At 41.9% G+C, this 15,569-nt stretch overlaps 2 protein-coding genes across 2 annotated transcripts in view; both read left to right on the forward strand.

Annotated features, from left to right (window-relative positions):
- The window catches only part of RAB27A (RAB27A, member RAS oncogene family), a 276,869-nt gene that overhangs the window by 185,747 nt on the left and 75,553 nt on the right, over positions 1 to 15,569 (forward strand). The gene's annotated exons all lie outside the window — the stretch shown is intronic.
- On the forward strand, positions 4,411 to 15,250 carry PYGO1 (pygopus family PHD finger 1). The gene is made up of 3 exons (XM_056499951.1): positions 4,411 to 4,658; positions 8,783 to 8,868; positions 10,611 to 15,250. The coding sequence occupies exons 1-3, from the start codon at positions 4,610 to 4,612 to the stop codon at positions 11,730 to 11,732; spliced, it is 1,257 nt and encodes a 418-aa protein (XP_056355926.1). The 5' UTR covers positions 4,411 to 4,609; the 3' UTR covers positions 11,733 to 15,250.

The raw sequence follows: 15,569 nt of genomic DNA on the forward strand, positions 1-15,569 counted from the left end.
TAATTAAACTTAAGTTCCTAGATAATAAATATCTTCTTTATATTTTAATTATTTAGGTACTAATTAATTTTTTATATATTGCATATAAAATTTTATAGTTTAAAACTATTGGGAAATTGTAGGTTTTAACTTTGTGAGTTGTGTATTTTTGGCAAGAGTATCTGAGTGCATGAAAGATTTTTTTTTCTGAGATACTTCAGCATATACATGTTTTAGATGTGAGCTGAAAAAATAAATATGCACTCAAAAAAAAAAAAAAAATCAATTAGTCTCACTAGGTTTCATAACTAAGAGCTTCTTTTGAAGTTTAAAAATTTTGTTCCACTATAGATATGACACTAGAGTGGCCTTTGTACAGCTGTGACATTTTTTGATCAGTTCACTAATAACTTGTCTTGCAAAGCTTAAAAAAATGTGTTTCATCAGCCAGTGATTTGCAATGTGATTAGACAATGGCATGATCATTCTCAGACTTGTGTCATATGGAAGAAAACTCATGTAATTGGCTACAGATAAAAACACACGTTCTTTGATGGATAAATTCATAAGCCAACACATTTTGCACTTTTTTCCTACAAACAGTTTTGTATTCATTTCAGACTAAAGTTAAACATGAATAAACTATTAATTAGATCCTGTTTTGTATTTTGTACTTTATATTACGTGGCTAAGTGGCCAGTGCAGAAGTTTAGACAGTCCTAATTTTTGCTGATTAAAAGCAGAGACGAGTCAGACGTGTGCTGGTGAGGCCTGGTTTAGATCAGCAGAACAGATGCAGCATTCACCAGCAGGCAGAGCAGTTTGCACTGAAATGGCTCCAATGACTCATGCTCGAGCTGCTTCAGTTACAGCTACAGCCTTGGGTTGGCAGAGATGCTCTGCATCTGACAGACCCACAAGGAGCCTGTCTAACACATTGTCCCAGAGCAGCACCAGCTGCATAACCAGCCAGGCTGAAACAGCATCCAAAGCACATCTCAGTGTAACTTACCAACATGCACGTGCTCAGTTTTACAACAAAGGGAGGTGTGGAGGAGGAGAGCAAATGAGTCTGGAGCAGGGATGTAACTCCAGCAGAAAAACAAACCCAGATTTTCAGTGTTGTCTCAGGCCTGATAGAAACTCCCTCCAGCTTTGATAAACAATCCTGTTTATCACAGTGGTGCTGTGAAACAATGTACAAGGTTGTAGAATTAGCACTTAAATTTGTATAACATGAAAAGAGGACTTTTAGAGAAATGAATTATTGTATATTTTCCCTCATAGCAAGTGGGGGAATTGAATCTACTGATGCTGGAACACTGCTGCAAGCTAAGACTATTGCAATCCAAATTTCCTTAAATGTGTTCCTTTTTTTCCAGCTCAACACTTTCTATCCAGGTGGGAGAGACTACTGGCTGCTCAAGTTGTGTGTCCATATGCCAGGAAAGCTGCCCAGGTGCTGCCAGATGCTGTTCCCTGCCCTGCCCTTCTGCAGAGCTGCTTCTCCCAGTCCGTGCCCATCCCACAGGGCTTGATTTCTCTGTGTAGGAAACCTCCTGCAGTGAGCTGCTAAATCAGAATAGAGCTCTGGATGTATTTGAGAATTTTCTGTATTTTCAACATACATTGCTTACATGAGAGCAAAACATCTGGATTTTCCCCTGGTACTGGAAGTGGCACAGTTTACACAGTTTAGCCAGTTTCTGGCTTTTTTTCTTTTGATGTCATACTTTCTTCTTTATTGCCTAATTTTCTTCCTCTGAGATAGTATCTTGGCCTCCATAACATGAAACAGAACAAATCTTTCACTTTTTCCTTTTCAGAATTCCTTAAACATCAGTAAATTTCTTTAAGATGTTTATATTTTTTTCCACTAGCACTTCTACTACATTCATATGTTGACAAAATGGGCTTCTATGTTCTGCTACTCTCTGCTCCTGAGATATGCAGTAGATACACACGAAAAAAATGCTGTAAAAATCTGTTAAGGATCCAAGTCTAATTGATATTTGTCTCCTGAAATGTTAGTGTTGAATGTTCAGATGCTATGACAACAATTAATAAAAAAAACTTCTCTGCCTTCTGGTATTTTGCACAAGAAAACACTTTTGGTAGCCTTCTTTTTAACCTGAATTCATATGGAAAAGAACCTAGAAGTTATCAAACCAGCTCCTCTGCACTTAATAACACTTTTAGGTCTGATGAATGGTTGAAGTTACTTTTATCTCACCCTTTTCAGTCAGGATTGGTTATACTGAACAAGTGTTTGTTCACAACTAAATATTCCAGCAGGCAGGAAGAGCTTTATGTGTGGTTGGTTATTGTTAAAAAGAAGAAAATTATTTCAGAATGACAACATCATGACAGTTCAAAAGGACTTTGGAGGTCTTGACTTTGAGTCCAGCCTCCTGCACAAAGCAAGTCTAATGCTGACCTTGGACTGGACTACTCTGGGTTTTGCCCTGTTGAAAGCTCAGTTCAAATTATGAGTCTAATTTTTCTGCCACACTCTTCTATGAAGAGCTTTGTGTCTCTGTTCTTGGTAACTCCCACTTAGATGTTACAAGGTTGCTAACTACCCCTAAGCCTTCTTAATTAATGCCAACTTTTGAGAGGAAGAAATTGAGTAATTTTAAGGACAGCCAATGAGCAGTGAGGCTTATCAGGTGGTGAATAGTGTGTCATAATGAGAACTTCTGTAGATTTTTTGGGAAATATTTGGGATGCTGATGTAGCAGGCACCTGAGCCAGTGAATTTTTCCCAACTTCTTTCCAACACCACATCAGCTATTTCCAAAGAGAGTTTAGAAGTGAGTCCAACAGGATTCTCAGACTGCTTACAAAAGACCTGAGCCAGTTAAAAACTGCATTTGGATGAACGGCAAAACAGACATAATTTTTTGCAACTAGAGCACTGGGTCAAATTTGAATTCCCAGCTCCCATTTCTGATGCAGACAATCTCCCCGTAGGAATCTTTACAGAGTCGGTGACATCAATCTGCGCATCCATAATTACAGTCTACACGGCACTACACGGCAGCCGCGCACAGAGCTCCTGCAGCCCGGGAGGATCCGCTGGGCCTGCAGCAAGCTCTGCCACGGAAAATGCAAATCTCTTCACGGATAAGGCACATCTTCCTCCAAATATAGACAAGCTCACACCCACCTTGCTAATGAAAGGCTCTACTTCTCTTCAGTAAGATTACACAAAATCAAGCAGCACATCCCGTGAGGATACTGGCAGTGTGCTGTACTTCGAGGTGTGCACATCTGGGATTGCTGCAAAGTAAGAGACTCTGAACAAATAAAAATGATGTCTAGGGAAGGATATAAACCAACACAGATTGAATTACTTTCTCCACTCTACTTCTGCATTTTACATGTCTAACTAATAGCCATGCTAATGTCTTAACCTTTACGTGAAGGTAACTTTTTCCCCTTGGAAAAGGTGTTCCAAATACTGGAAAAGTATCAACTATCCATCTAGCAAGAAGGTACGTAAGGAAATAGCACCACCAAGTATTTTGAAGTCAGGCACGTGAGCACACTGCATACTGTACAGCAGGGCATTTTTTATCCTTATAGGGAGAACGAATCTTGATTCAAATGGTACTTTTAATGCAGTTGATTAACAATTTCGATCTAGAGTAAGAACTCCAAAAGTAACACCGCGGAAACAGAGCTGCTTCAGAAGATGGGAAACTGAGGCACAATGTGTTTGTACAAGAACACACCGACACCGGCAGCGCTTTGTCTGTCCCCGTGTTCTCAAGGGTTCCGAAGGTTTACCGACGCTGTGAGGGCACGGGCTGGGCCCAGTGACTGTGCGGTACCCGCGGTAACAGCGGTGCAGGGAGCCGCTCCCCGGGGAAGGGTCCCCGCAGCCGGAGCGCGGTGCTCAGCGCTCCAGGCACCGGCGGGCCGGGAGAACGGGAGCCGCAGCCGGGGCGAGGCACGTGCGGCGCCGCGGAGCCGCTGAACCGGAGCCGGTCCCGGCCAGCGACTCCCCCCACACGGCGGTTCCTGCCCCGCTCCTGCCGCGGCCCCGCGCTCACGGGCGCTGCCGGCCCCGGTTCCCCCCGGGCTGTCCCGCGGCCGGACCGAGCCCGGGGGCGGCCGAGCGGAGGGTGGCGGCGCCTTTGTTGCGAGCGGCGGCGCGGCCGGGCCGGCAGTCCCGGCGGGCTCACGGCGGGAGCGGGGCCGGCCCCGCGGAGCGCCCCGCGGGCGCTGCCGCCCCTGCGCGCCCGGGAGCCGGCGGGCAGCGGGGGCTCGGCGTCCGGCGGGGGCGCTGCGCGGGGCCCGGCAGCCCCGGCGGCGGGGGCGCTGCCCGGCGCGGCTCGGCGCTCCGCGGACCCCCGGGCGGCCTCCGGGCAGCGGCGCTCCGCTGGCCGGACCGCGCCCGGCCTGGCCCCCGCCGCGGGCTGCGGAGGAGCCCTCCCGCGCCCAAACTTTGCAAAGTCTCGTAGCTCCGCTGCCGGGGCGGCGGCGGCTACGGCAGCAGCGGGCGGGGGCGGCGGCGGAGGAGGCGGGGGCGGAGGGGGCGGGGTGCGGGCCGGCGGCGGCGGCGGCAGCAGCATCAAAGAGCCTCGATTCTTGCCGCCTTGGGAGCCATGCGCTGCTGTCTGTAATGTCAGCGGAACAGGAGAAGGACCCCATCGCGCTGAAGAGATCCCGAGGTACGGCGCGGGCTGGGCCGGGCCCGGGGGCGGCCGGCGCTGGGGCCTGGCTCCCGAGCGGAGCGCCGGCCGAGCCGCGGGATGCGCGCCCCGCCGCTGCCCGAGCCGCGCCGCCCCCGCCGCGCTCCCTCCCGCGCTCCCTCCCGCGGCTGCGGCGGGGCCGGCGCTCCGGGGCCGCTCCAAGTTTGGTCGGTGGGGCCCGGCCGGGCTCCCGCAGCCTGCGGGCCTTGCAGAGCAGCCCCGGGGCCGGCTGTGCGCGCAGGTGTGCCCCGCGGGGGAGGGCGGCGAGCGGTCCTGTCTCTTGTGTGTCTGGGGATGTGCGGCACATTAGTATGCAGCGAGCATACTGCTGGTGCAAGGGAATACGGCGGCGGTGCCACATGTCCGAGTTCGTGCTGATGCAGAGCTCGTAAATTACACTTGAGTGTTCTCTCTTCTGCCCCCAGTCCTGCCTCCTGTGCTTGAGTCTAGCTGGGGTTTTGTCTTTCCGTTTTCGGAGAAAAAAAAAAAAAAAGAAAACGGAATATTCTTCGCTAGTAGCCCTGGTGTGTGGCTCTGGCGAGGTTTGAAGTATGCGTTTCTTTCAGAGGTGTAGGGAGAAGGGCAGAAATGCAGGGTCTCTGACTTCGGCAGTGCAGCTGACTTTAATGGCAGTGTCGTATCAGCCTGCGGAGTGATGGCTGTGTGCTTATAGTCCTCAGACACAGAAATGCCTTTCTGAATGAAATAATCCAAGACAGCAGGATGGGTGACAGAGTTGAATGAAAATCATGGCAAAATTATAAAATTTGCAATTTAGTGCTTCTCTTTTTCTTGTCTCCTGTTTTGCCTCTAGAATTCCATTGTTCTTGATGTTTTAAGAATTTTCTGGTTGGGTAAGTGGGAAAAGGTGTGGATTCCACGGTGCATATTGTCATTGATTTACAGTTTGCTTTTCTAAAACTGTTATAGTAACAGCTGGATTGCGAGCTTGAAAATGAGAGAATGAAAACACACAGCAGTGTTACAAAGGAGACTGGAATTCATTAGACTCCTCCACTCTCAAGCCCTGATTCTGCAAATATTTAAGCATGTATAGTTTCACACGCTGGAGTTACCCACCGACTTCCACCCGATTACAGCTTAATATCAAAACTGTTTACTGTCTCAGGGCCACAGAATAGGCTTACCAAATCTGGTTGAAATGACACTATTTTTAGTTTTCTAGCTATAATGAAAAGTTTATTCAGCCATTTATGTTTCTCGGGAAAATGTTCTTACTGAGATAAAGCACTGTTTAAAAAGATTCTGGCATCCATCCTCTAAAAACGTAGACAGAGATTTGTCAGTGAATATGAAAATATTCCATACTGTATTTGCAGTATGTTAAGTATGGCATAAATTATGTGCAAAGTCAAAATCCCTTAATGTGTAAACAGAACTGTAACTTGCAGTTCTCCTAACTAATGCTGAAAATGTACATCTTAGGTATGTGTGAAGTGAAAGAGAACATGAGGCTTATCTCTTCTCCTTTGCCCAAGTGTGAATGGCTGAAATTAATTTTATTTGTAGTTTAATAGGAGAATAGTTATCAGATCCATTATAGTTATTTAGATCCATGAGATAGATGATGTCCCAGTCAAAAGGATTGTATTTTTGCCTGAAAAATTAGTCTCAGACAAGGAATAATTTTTCATTAGTGCAGTGTTCCAAAATGCTTGGTACACCTTTAATGAAAGTCTTTGTGGTAGGTACCAAAAGTGACTTTGTGGAAAGTTTATTTTGGCTTCATGAAAATGAGCCTTATTCACTCTTTTTTTGGAGGTATGCTAGGACTAACATTCTGTTTCCTTTCATGTATAAATTAAATCATTATAGAACCCACAGGGAAAATATAGATTCTTAGGGCTGAATTAAATCATTGGCCTCACACAGTGAGAACTGAAAATACAAAAGCTTTGTGCCTTTCCAGACACAGGACTCCCCTCTGTAAACCAAGGCATGTGAACAGCTTCACCAGTGAAAGTAATTCAGGTAGAAATTGATGGAACTTGTCACTGGAATTCTAATGTTCATATGCTTATGCTTTTGAAGAATGATACCCCAGAGAGGTAGTTTATGCATAGTTTTATGAAGTTTTAACTTCAGCTGCTCTAAACCAGCACTTGTGTATGACCCTCAGTATTCTATTTTTCTCAAATTTACTGGGTTGTTGAATTTATTAAAAGCAATCTGGATATTTGGAGTGTTTTGCTCTCATTGGTTAACATAATTTATGTTTTAAGAGCACAGGAGTATGATTTGTGCAGTTGTGAGGAGTAGTGTTCAAAGTGCAGTCTTACACTAAATTTAGTGTAAACTTACAGGAACACTGGAGAAGAAGATGATAGGAATTGCAGGAACAGTTTTGAGAAAATAGATTATAAAGAAGATGATTTATAGAGTTGTAATTTAGGGGAAATTTGCCATCATTTTTTTTGTAAAACTTTATGCTGTAATCATTTAGTATCTACAGGTAATGCAGTGGCAGTGCTTCATAGCACACTAAGTATATGCAGGATTTTATATTCTAAATCAAAGCAAAAAGGTCTCTTTTTCAAGAGTAAACCCTAGTTTCTCTGATGGTATCTTAGACCACAATGTGCTATGTGCAAGCTTGAGTTTACTTTGAGAACATGTTTGTGGCATCATGCCCTTGTCTTTGAAATTCAGACTTAAAATTTGACGGGTGTTGATTTGTCAGGCCTCCTTGCATCAGGAATATTTCAAATAACTTGGATATTATGGTCTGTGTAGAGTAGGACTGCTGCTTCCCTGTGAGAAGAGATTTTGTGTTACATTGCTGACTAGTCCTAAAGCTGGTTTAGCTGTCTGCTGGGAGCAGCTGTCTGACAGAGCAGTGTAATGTCATATGTTGTGCTGCTTTGCATAATACTGTTGATAATTCACAGTTATCTGCAGGTTGTCTTTGGTAATGAAGATCTGTGTGTTCAGCTGGGTGCTTGCATCTTGATAAAGTTTGACTCATATTCTGAATATCAATTTTAAACAAACAACAGTCAAATTTTTAGGTTGGATTACCTACTTACTGTTCTGTTACTATATATTTATATAAAAGAGCAAATAAGCTGTTATCTTAATGGGCCTGGGAAAAAAAGGATTAATATAGTTTCTTAATAAAATGATGTTAGTACATTAAATATGTTCCTCTAATATCACCGGAAAATGCTTCTCATACTCAGCTCAAGGTTTTCTTTGCATTCCCATAGTGTGGCAATTTTGCTTGAGCCCATGAAGACAGACTGACTGGGTCTGCTAGATTCATTTTTCACCTATGGTCTAACTAGGGTTTTAAAAATGAAAGCCACAATCTGTACAAATTTGAGAGCTTGTCCCACTGTTGTGAAAGGTGAAGAATCCCAGGTGAAGTACAGATATCTTTTTGTACTGCTCAGGGTCAAGTCTGATTGAGCAACCAGTCAAATGAGCATTCCTTACTTCTTTTTGTGCCAATCTTGCTCAGTTATTCTGTGAGGTTTCTGCAGAGCTGGGCTGGTTCATTTATTATTGGCAGGTGTCTTTTTGTTTGGTCAAGTCTTGCATTTAGTGAAATTTAGATTTGATGCCCTGGAGATTTGTCTAAACAACATGGCAGGTTTTAAGTGATTTTTCTACTGTTTGCTTTTCCTTCATGGTGGGTTGTAACACTCTGTTGCATATTGCTATACTGAGCTTGATAAATGCTGTGTCTGTGTGAGTTAAATAAGAGGTGAGTTTTAGACATGGCTTTTTGCAGTTCTTTTGAGAGTTTTATGATTTATGCAAACAAGAAATAGAAATACTTCTAACTGCTGACGTGGAGATGTTAAGAACCAAGGGACAGATAAAAATAAAATAAATGGAAATGCTTATTTCCATAAGAATGAGCATGAATGGGACATGAAAGTGGTAGTAGACAGAGGCATAGGAGGGATGGTAGTTTATCTCCAGATGTGTGCTCCTTTAGGATTTGCAACATAAGGCACCAGAGTCAATGCAAGTTCATTATTTGTAACAGGTGTCTGAGGCTGTGGTAGTTACAGACAAACTTAAAATACAGTCTGCAAGAAAATTAATGCACTGTTGCACTGATTGACATCTTGTAGGTGGTGACAGTGGATTGGATGGGTTAGGAGGACCAGGAGTTCAGCTTGGAAGCCCTGATAAGAAAAAGCGCAAAGCAAATACACAGGTAAATTCCCTTTGCTTCTTTTGAATTCTTAATAAACAGTGCACTCAAATGTTGTTTGCTGGTATGGCTGTCTCTCATTGTTCAGAATATCAGTCTGTTGTCACAAATTGCAGCTACATACCAAATATTTCAGTTTTACTTTGAAGCTGAAATCATCCTAAATACTAGTTATTTGCACTGAAGTTATTTTAATCCCTGTAAGTTGCCAAAGACATATAAAGAGAGGAGCACAGTGAGACTGCAACAACTTATATTTTTACCATAGGGATTTGATTCTGAGAAAGACTTTTTTTAATGACTTGTAGCCATTGGTAGAAATCTGTATAGCATGAGTAGTTGCCATGAGACTACTTCTCTCCTTACTTTCATTCCTCTATGATTAGGCTTGTGGGCTAATTAATCAGTACAGTTTGTTAATGCTTTGACCAAACTCTTGGCATACTCCCCAGGTGATTTTCAAGCAAAAGCTAAGGCAGGTACAGCTCCTTTCCAGTGAATCCTTGCAATGTGACATTGCTGTGCAGTTTTTCTTTCCAGAAAAGAAAGCCTCAATTCAAAATATCTTAAGCAATTTGATATCTACAGTGCCAAGTTTTCCTTTGTGTGTTCATTCAGCTTTGAGTGAGTATTTGTTAATTTGGTACAGCCCAGTGGGAATACCTTTATTTATGTAGGTAAAACAATCACTTTCTCTTAGGCCTATGCAGGGTCCATTGAAATGTGGATCTGTTTTCTTCATTTTTGTTTTGTTTTAAAGTAGTCATGCTGAAACCTGCTCTGAGAAATAATCAGTTACTTTACAAGGTTTCACAGCTCTTTCTTGGTGGAGTTTCCTTGTGTTCTGGGATAGTAATAACTAGAGGACATGCAGATTATCTTGTGTTCTTTCTGATCAGTTAAAATGTGCACTGCAGCAATTGTTAATATTTTTTTTTAAATAAATGTTCAGTCTTAGTTTATTAGTACTTAGGAGGAAGTGCTTTCTGTGAGCAGTTAGTGTGAGGGGGAGTCCAGTAGATGTTCCCTACAGGCTAGTCTAGAATGAATTTCAATTGTAGGACTGCACTGGTGACATTTAAACAGGCTCTGGGCTCCATTAAACACTTGATTATGCTCTGTAACCAGAGCATAATCCTTGTGTTTCACACCTACTGACTGTGCTGTGCAGACTGTCCACAATCACTGAATGCTCTGTTTGGTATAGAAAAGTACAACATAGAATATTCCACAGACTACAGAAAAGACCAGTCTGCTGACTCCTGTATTCTAAATGCCTTTTTTAGCATTATAGTACTTTTAGGTTTGTACATCCTCATAGAAGTGGAAAGTCTTAAGAGATGCATATTCAGTAACATGAACCCAAAATGAAATTAAGGAAATGCTTCAAATCTGCTCTTCAGCATTTGGAAATACTTTGTGTATGTGCTTGTGACACTTGGGTTTCTGTATTGTTGCTTGTCTTTTGTAAAAGATTATGAAATAGAAGTCACATATCAAGTAGTATTTTCAACTTCTAAGGCACTGAGACTACTATAAATCACCACATTATCTGGAGCCCAACTTCCTCTCCTGCCTCTGTACTGAAATTTCAGACAGCCTGGCAGGGTACAGTGGGTGAATTTTACATAACAGCTGTACAGTTCTTTCAGCAGTTGTAGTGCTAATCCAGAACCTTTGTGGTTGGTCTGTCTTGCAGGGAAATACTAAAACTAATTAAAATGTTGTATTTAAAATATTTGTAGGGGTCGTCATTTCCTCCTCCATCTGAATATGCTCCACCACCGAACCCAAGCTCTGACCACCTTGTAGCTGCAAATCCATTTGATGACAACTATAATACTGTGTCTTATAAACCACTTCCTTCAGGAAATCCATATTTTAGTAATCCTGGTTATCCTGGCTTTGGAGGCTATAACACTTTCAGAATGCCACCTCACATGCTGCCCAGAGTGTCCTCACCATATGGTGGTTCTTACTCCCTCAGAAACCAGCCACATCCTCTTCCTCAAAACCCTGTTGGCATGGGTTTTAGTCGACCCCACTCTTTCAGCTTTGGTCCACACGATAACCCAGGTTTTGGGAATCAGCCACCTTACAGCAGTGGTCAGATAAACCAGAATGTCAATATGCCTGCTCAGCATTTCAGGCCAAATCCTGGGGAGAACTTTGGCCATTCTGGTCAGATACCTCACCCTGATGTGCCAGCTAACTTTGGTCCTGGAAACAATCCAAATTTTCCAAATTCTCAGCTAGAGTCAAACCATTCTTTTGTTCCTCCACCAAACACGTACAACCAGACAAAATCATCAGCACAAAAGCAAGACTTTAGTCAAGGTGCAAGCAAAGCATCCAGCCAGAACACTGCTGCTCATCAGCATCATCACAGGACAGAGGATGTTGTGAGTCAAGGTAACAGTGACCTGAAAAACGTCACTCGAAACAATGTGGTGAATCAGGATAACAGCCATTCTAACAGTGCTGATAACACCAATGCTGGCCACTCAAACGGGACTCAGAGCAAGTCCCGCCAGCCTCGAGGTACTGCAGAAGGATGCAACTCTGAAAAGAGCAGCAAAGCAGCCCTCCACCCCAGTCGTCACGGACACTCGTCCTCTGAACCCGTGTACCCGTGTGGAATTTGTACACATGAAGTCAATGATGACCAGGATGCCATCCTGTGTGAAGCCTCCTGTCAGAAGTGGTTCCACCGGGTCTGTACGGGCATGACCGAGTCGGCCTACGGGCTGCTGACGGCCGAGGCGTCGGCGGTGTGGGGCTGTGACACTTGCATGGCTGACAAGGATGTGCAGCTGATGCGCACGAGGGAGGCTGCAGGGCCACCTGCACTGAACACGGAAGGCTGACAGCCTCCAGGGGTGCTCCTGCAGCAAACTTGCTGTGAAAATTCGCTTCCAAATTGGGTACTTCACTTTCTGCAGACAATCAGTTGTGTTTGATTGGTGTCATCTTTTTTTCCCTAATCTGTTTTCATTCATAAACTTCCATCTCAGCTTTTGTACTCTTAGTTTTATGTGTGCAAATGGTTTACAGGATGGAATATTTTTTGTTTCTGATTAAACTGTAGCTGACAATTGATCGGGAGTAGGATGACCATGACAATATTATTGAAGGAAAAAATGTGCCTGTATGAATAGCCCTAATTTGCTAGTGTGTATTAATGTGTTAACTAACACTAGCATTTAGTGCTTGGTTTTAATGGTACTATATTTGCAAGTACTCATTACTTTGTTTTTTTCTTTTGGCATGAATGTCTGTTATTGATGTTCTTGCTAGCCTTTCTTTGAATATAGTAGAGATGACATGGAGGAATGTGCAGTACTAATAGTTGTTATTTTAGGGTAAATACGGAGAATTTTGTTTGTGCTTTTACCTATTTTTGAAGTAAAGCATTAATGTGCTATTCAAAATCATGAATTCATGCTTAGTAACACAATGAAACCCACTAACTGTTACACATTGCTGTTTCCTTGAAAAGGCAATAATCTCTTGGCTTCTCAGCAATTCCTTGCTGAAGGCTCTTGCTTGGTCTTGCATTATTTGGAAATTGTTGTGAAATAGGATTAAATTGGAAAGAGAACACATTGAGTTTATGAAGTCCACTGCTTTAAATCTAGAGAATGCCAAAACTAGGGTTGCACATGTAACCTTAATTCATTTATCTTGAGGACATACCTTGGGATACAGTCTTTGCATCTTGTCATGGTTGTGCAGTCATGCACTTCTCTCTCATTCTTTCTCACTGATGGTTCCAGTCTCCTGCCTCAGTGCTGCCTGAGAATTGTGGATGAAGTAGTTAACAGAAAATCCTGCCCAGCTTCTCGGGCTGTCAGCTCCAGCCTGCTCAGTCACCCTGGGCTTACACAGTCCACTTGGCATGAAGGAGGGGGTAAGGCAATGGAGTGTGCTCTGCACAGCCTCCAAATTGCATGATAGTTTGGCTAGCAAAGTCTTAAAACTAAATTCCCACCACTGCCTCAGGCAGTTTTGCAGTGAGAGGGTGGGAAATCTAAGGTGAAGAAAGAAAATACAGCTGTCATATCAGGTGAGTTTAGCTCACATCAGAACTAAGTAGTCAGAAGTTTATCGCCTTTGCTAAAACTGATATCCTACTGAGAATGAATGGCACTAGAGCTCCATGTGTAATACTAAGAAATTAAATTTTAATAAGGGTAATTTGATTTTATTCTTGATCTCAAAAATAACACCTTCTTTTTTGAATGTTGGGAATTATCTAGCCTTGAACAGTTCAGCCTTAGCGGTGTGATGAAGTTGCATGTGCAACTGAAAAAGTTTCTTTTGAGAGAATACAGTTTTGAATTAATAAAAGGAGGCACTGCTTGGAATATGTACCACTGTGCTGGAAACAGTCTTTAAATAGCAATTAAATCATATGTCAAGCTTACAGGTACTAGTCATGTTCCTTAATGTGATAAATTTTTCAGGTCTTTGATGATGAAGGATATAGGAGTTTATAGAGAATACAGTCATCTAATAAAGAGGTAGTTTTTATGATAAGATGTGCTAATGAGTGAAATTAAGGCCTGTTTGATAGCTCACCATCATGTTTGATTTTAAATGGGCTCTACTGTGTACATTCCTAGAAGATACTGTGCAGATCTACACAACTTGTTTTATTTTAAAAGTGAAAGTTTTGCTATGTAAGTGCAGGTTTTTTGGTTTTTTTTTTTTCTGCTTGCCTCTCATCAGGAAAAAGAAAATAATGTCTGAAGTGTAAGTGACATATTTCATATCTTCAGAATTTTCCTGTATGGAGATGTAAAGTGTACGATAGATCCAGAGCCGCTGTGTTCCTCACTAGTTGCTTTAATTTAGTACGTTAATTAGACTTGTTTTGTTATAGGTATGATTTTAAAACCACCAACAAAAAAATCAAACAAGCAACAACCTCTGTTAGAGAGATTTATTCTTCAGTAGTTTTCCTAATGACTGACAGGCTTTGAATTTGCTTTTGGTACCTGAAGTAGCAATTAAACTGAACCTTGTTTAGGTAGATTTGTTCCTCTGGGAATCAGTTTAATCTGTGCAAGAACTAGCACTGTGAACATAGTGGAGCTGGTTCACACAGTAATGTAAATGAAAAAAAAATTTTGCTCAGTGAAAATTCAACCAAAGTTCAAATGATGATAGTGTTACCTTTCCCACTCCCACACCCCATGCCTCTTGTGAGAAGATTTTGGGGCATTTATTCTCAGAAGTCCAATTCCTGTTTTAACATTTTGGAGCAGACATTGTATTTAAAATAGCCATGTATTTCTTAATCTTTTCCTCAACCCAACATGAAGTTAGGCAACTGTTTTCTAGATTAGCTGTTGGGACATTGTTATTTAAATATAGTGTTCTTAAATACTTAAAATCAACTGGAATATCATTTTATAAGGCCTTAAATTGTGTGTTTGTGAAACTTATTCTAACAATTTATTTTAGGTTTTTCTAAACTGGTATTATATTGGGTTTGTAACCCAGTAAATTCTCTGCATTTATTAACCTGTAAGTTCATGGCATTAGCAAATGTCAATGATATAAAATAAAAACAAATGAACAACCATCCCCACACTTGTTAGCACACTGATCCTAGAGATAAGACTGACAAGGATCTCCAGAAGTCATCCTGCCAATATGCTTGCCCTACTGATATGCTCTCGGCATACTTGAATTCTTTATCTAGAGAGCAATTATATTTTGGTTTTCTCTGCATGTGATGACTAAGTAGTAGTTCAAGTATGCACAGGAAAAACAGCAATCATGTTTAATTAGTAAGGTACTAGGAAAATGTCAGCTGATTAGCATTAGAAGTTAGTTCTAGAATGATAGGTGGGAGGGAGGGGGGCAGGGCTGACTAGAATAGGTGAGGTTTTGTAGTACATGAAACAATTTGTATTGAACTCTCATGTGCTTCTTTCATTACTGTGATTTAGACTGTACTGGTGCTGCACACCAAAAATATTGCAAAGATTTTGTAAATCTTGCAAACCTTAACATTTTTATGGGAAATGCCTGTGTCCTTTTAAAATAGTTTCTGGTCATGATCAGAAATGCAGCCTTATCTTGCTCCCAAATTTTTTCCCCCCCAGGCTGAAATAAACAGGTATAAATTGTGCTGTCCTTAATACTTTTTTGCTAGTTACCAATTTTAAATGAGAAAACATGTAAGTGATTGTGCTGGATACAGATGAGAGGGCAGGTAGCAAAAATCCTGTTTCTTCCTGTTTTACTCATTCCCTCTACAACGTGAAACTAGCAGGTTAACTGTGCCTGTCTCTTCTGAAAGAAGATGGGACTGATGCTTACTTCCAAAGGTTATTTAAAGGCCTAGTTATTATTCAGATCTTCATCTTCAGATGTAAGAAGTTAGAGAAAAGTAATGAAGTTTGCCCTACTTAAAATAAAATATAATTTTGGGGGCTGCTCAAAGAAGATTATACTTTGTGACCTCTGAAGTTTTTAATCTAAGAATCAGTTTTTTAATCACATTTTTCAGGCTTAATTGCAAGCATGTGAGAATTAATGAAGTCAGTGAAACTGCATGCACACAGTCAAGAATGTTCTAAAGTGTTTGCAGTTTGGAGCCTGTGATGTTTGCAAGTGAAATGCTTTTATGGTTTGAGATTTTTACAAAATCAGTGGTGTTAAAATGTAGCACCTTTTAAACATTTGTCTTT

This window comes from Oenanthe melanoleuca, chromosome 10, assembly GCF_029582105.1.
Source record: "Oenanthe melanoleuca isolate GR-GAL-2019-014 chromosome 10, OMel1.0, whole genome shotgun sequence".
Taxonomy (NCBI): Eukaryota; Metazoa; Chordata; class Aves; order Passeriformes; family Muscicapidae; genus Oenanthe; species Oenanthe melanoleuca.

What these genes read in the sequence shown, in the direction of transcription:
- PYGO1 (XM_056499951.1), top strand. Translation starts at nt 4,610, where the DNA reads ATGTCAGCGGAACAGGAGAAGGACCCCATCGCGCTGAAGAGATCCCGA. An exon ending in CGCGCTGAAGAGATCCCGAG is followed by an intron (nt 4,659 to 8,782) that starts GTACGGCGCGGG and finishes GACATCTTGTAG; the next exon opens with GTGGTGACAGTGGATTGGAT. An exon ending in AGCGCAAAGCAAATACACAG is followed by an intron (nt 8,869 to 10,610) that starts GTAAATTCCCTT and finishes AAATATTTGTAG; the next exon opens with GGGTCGTCATTTCCTCCTCC.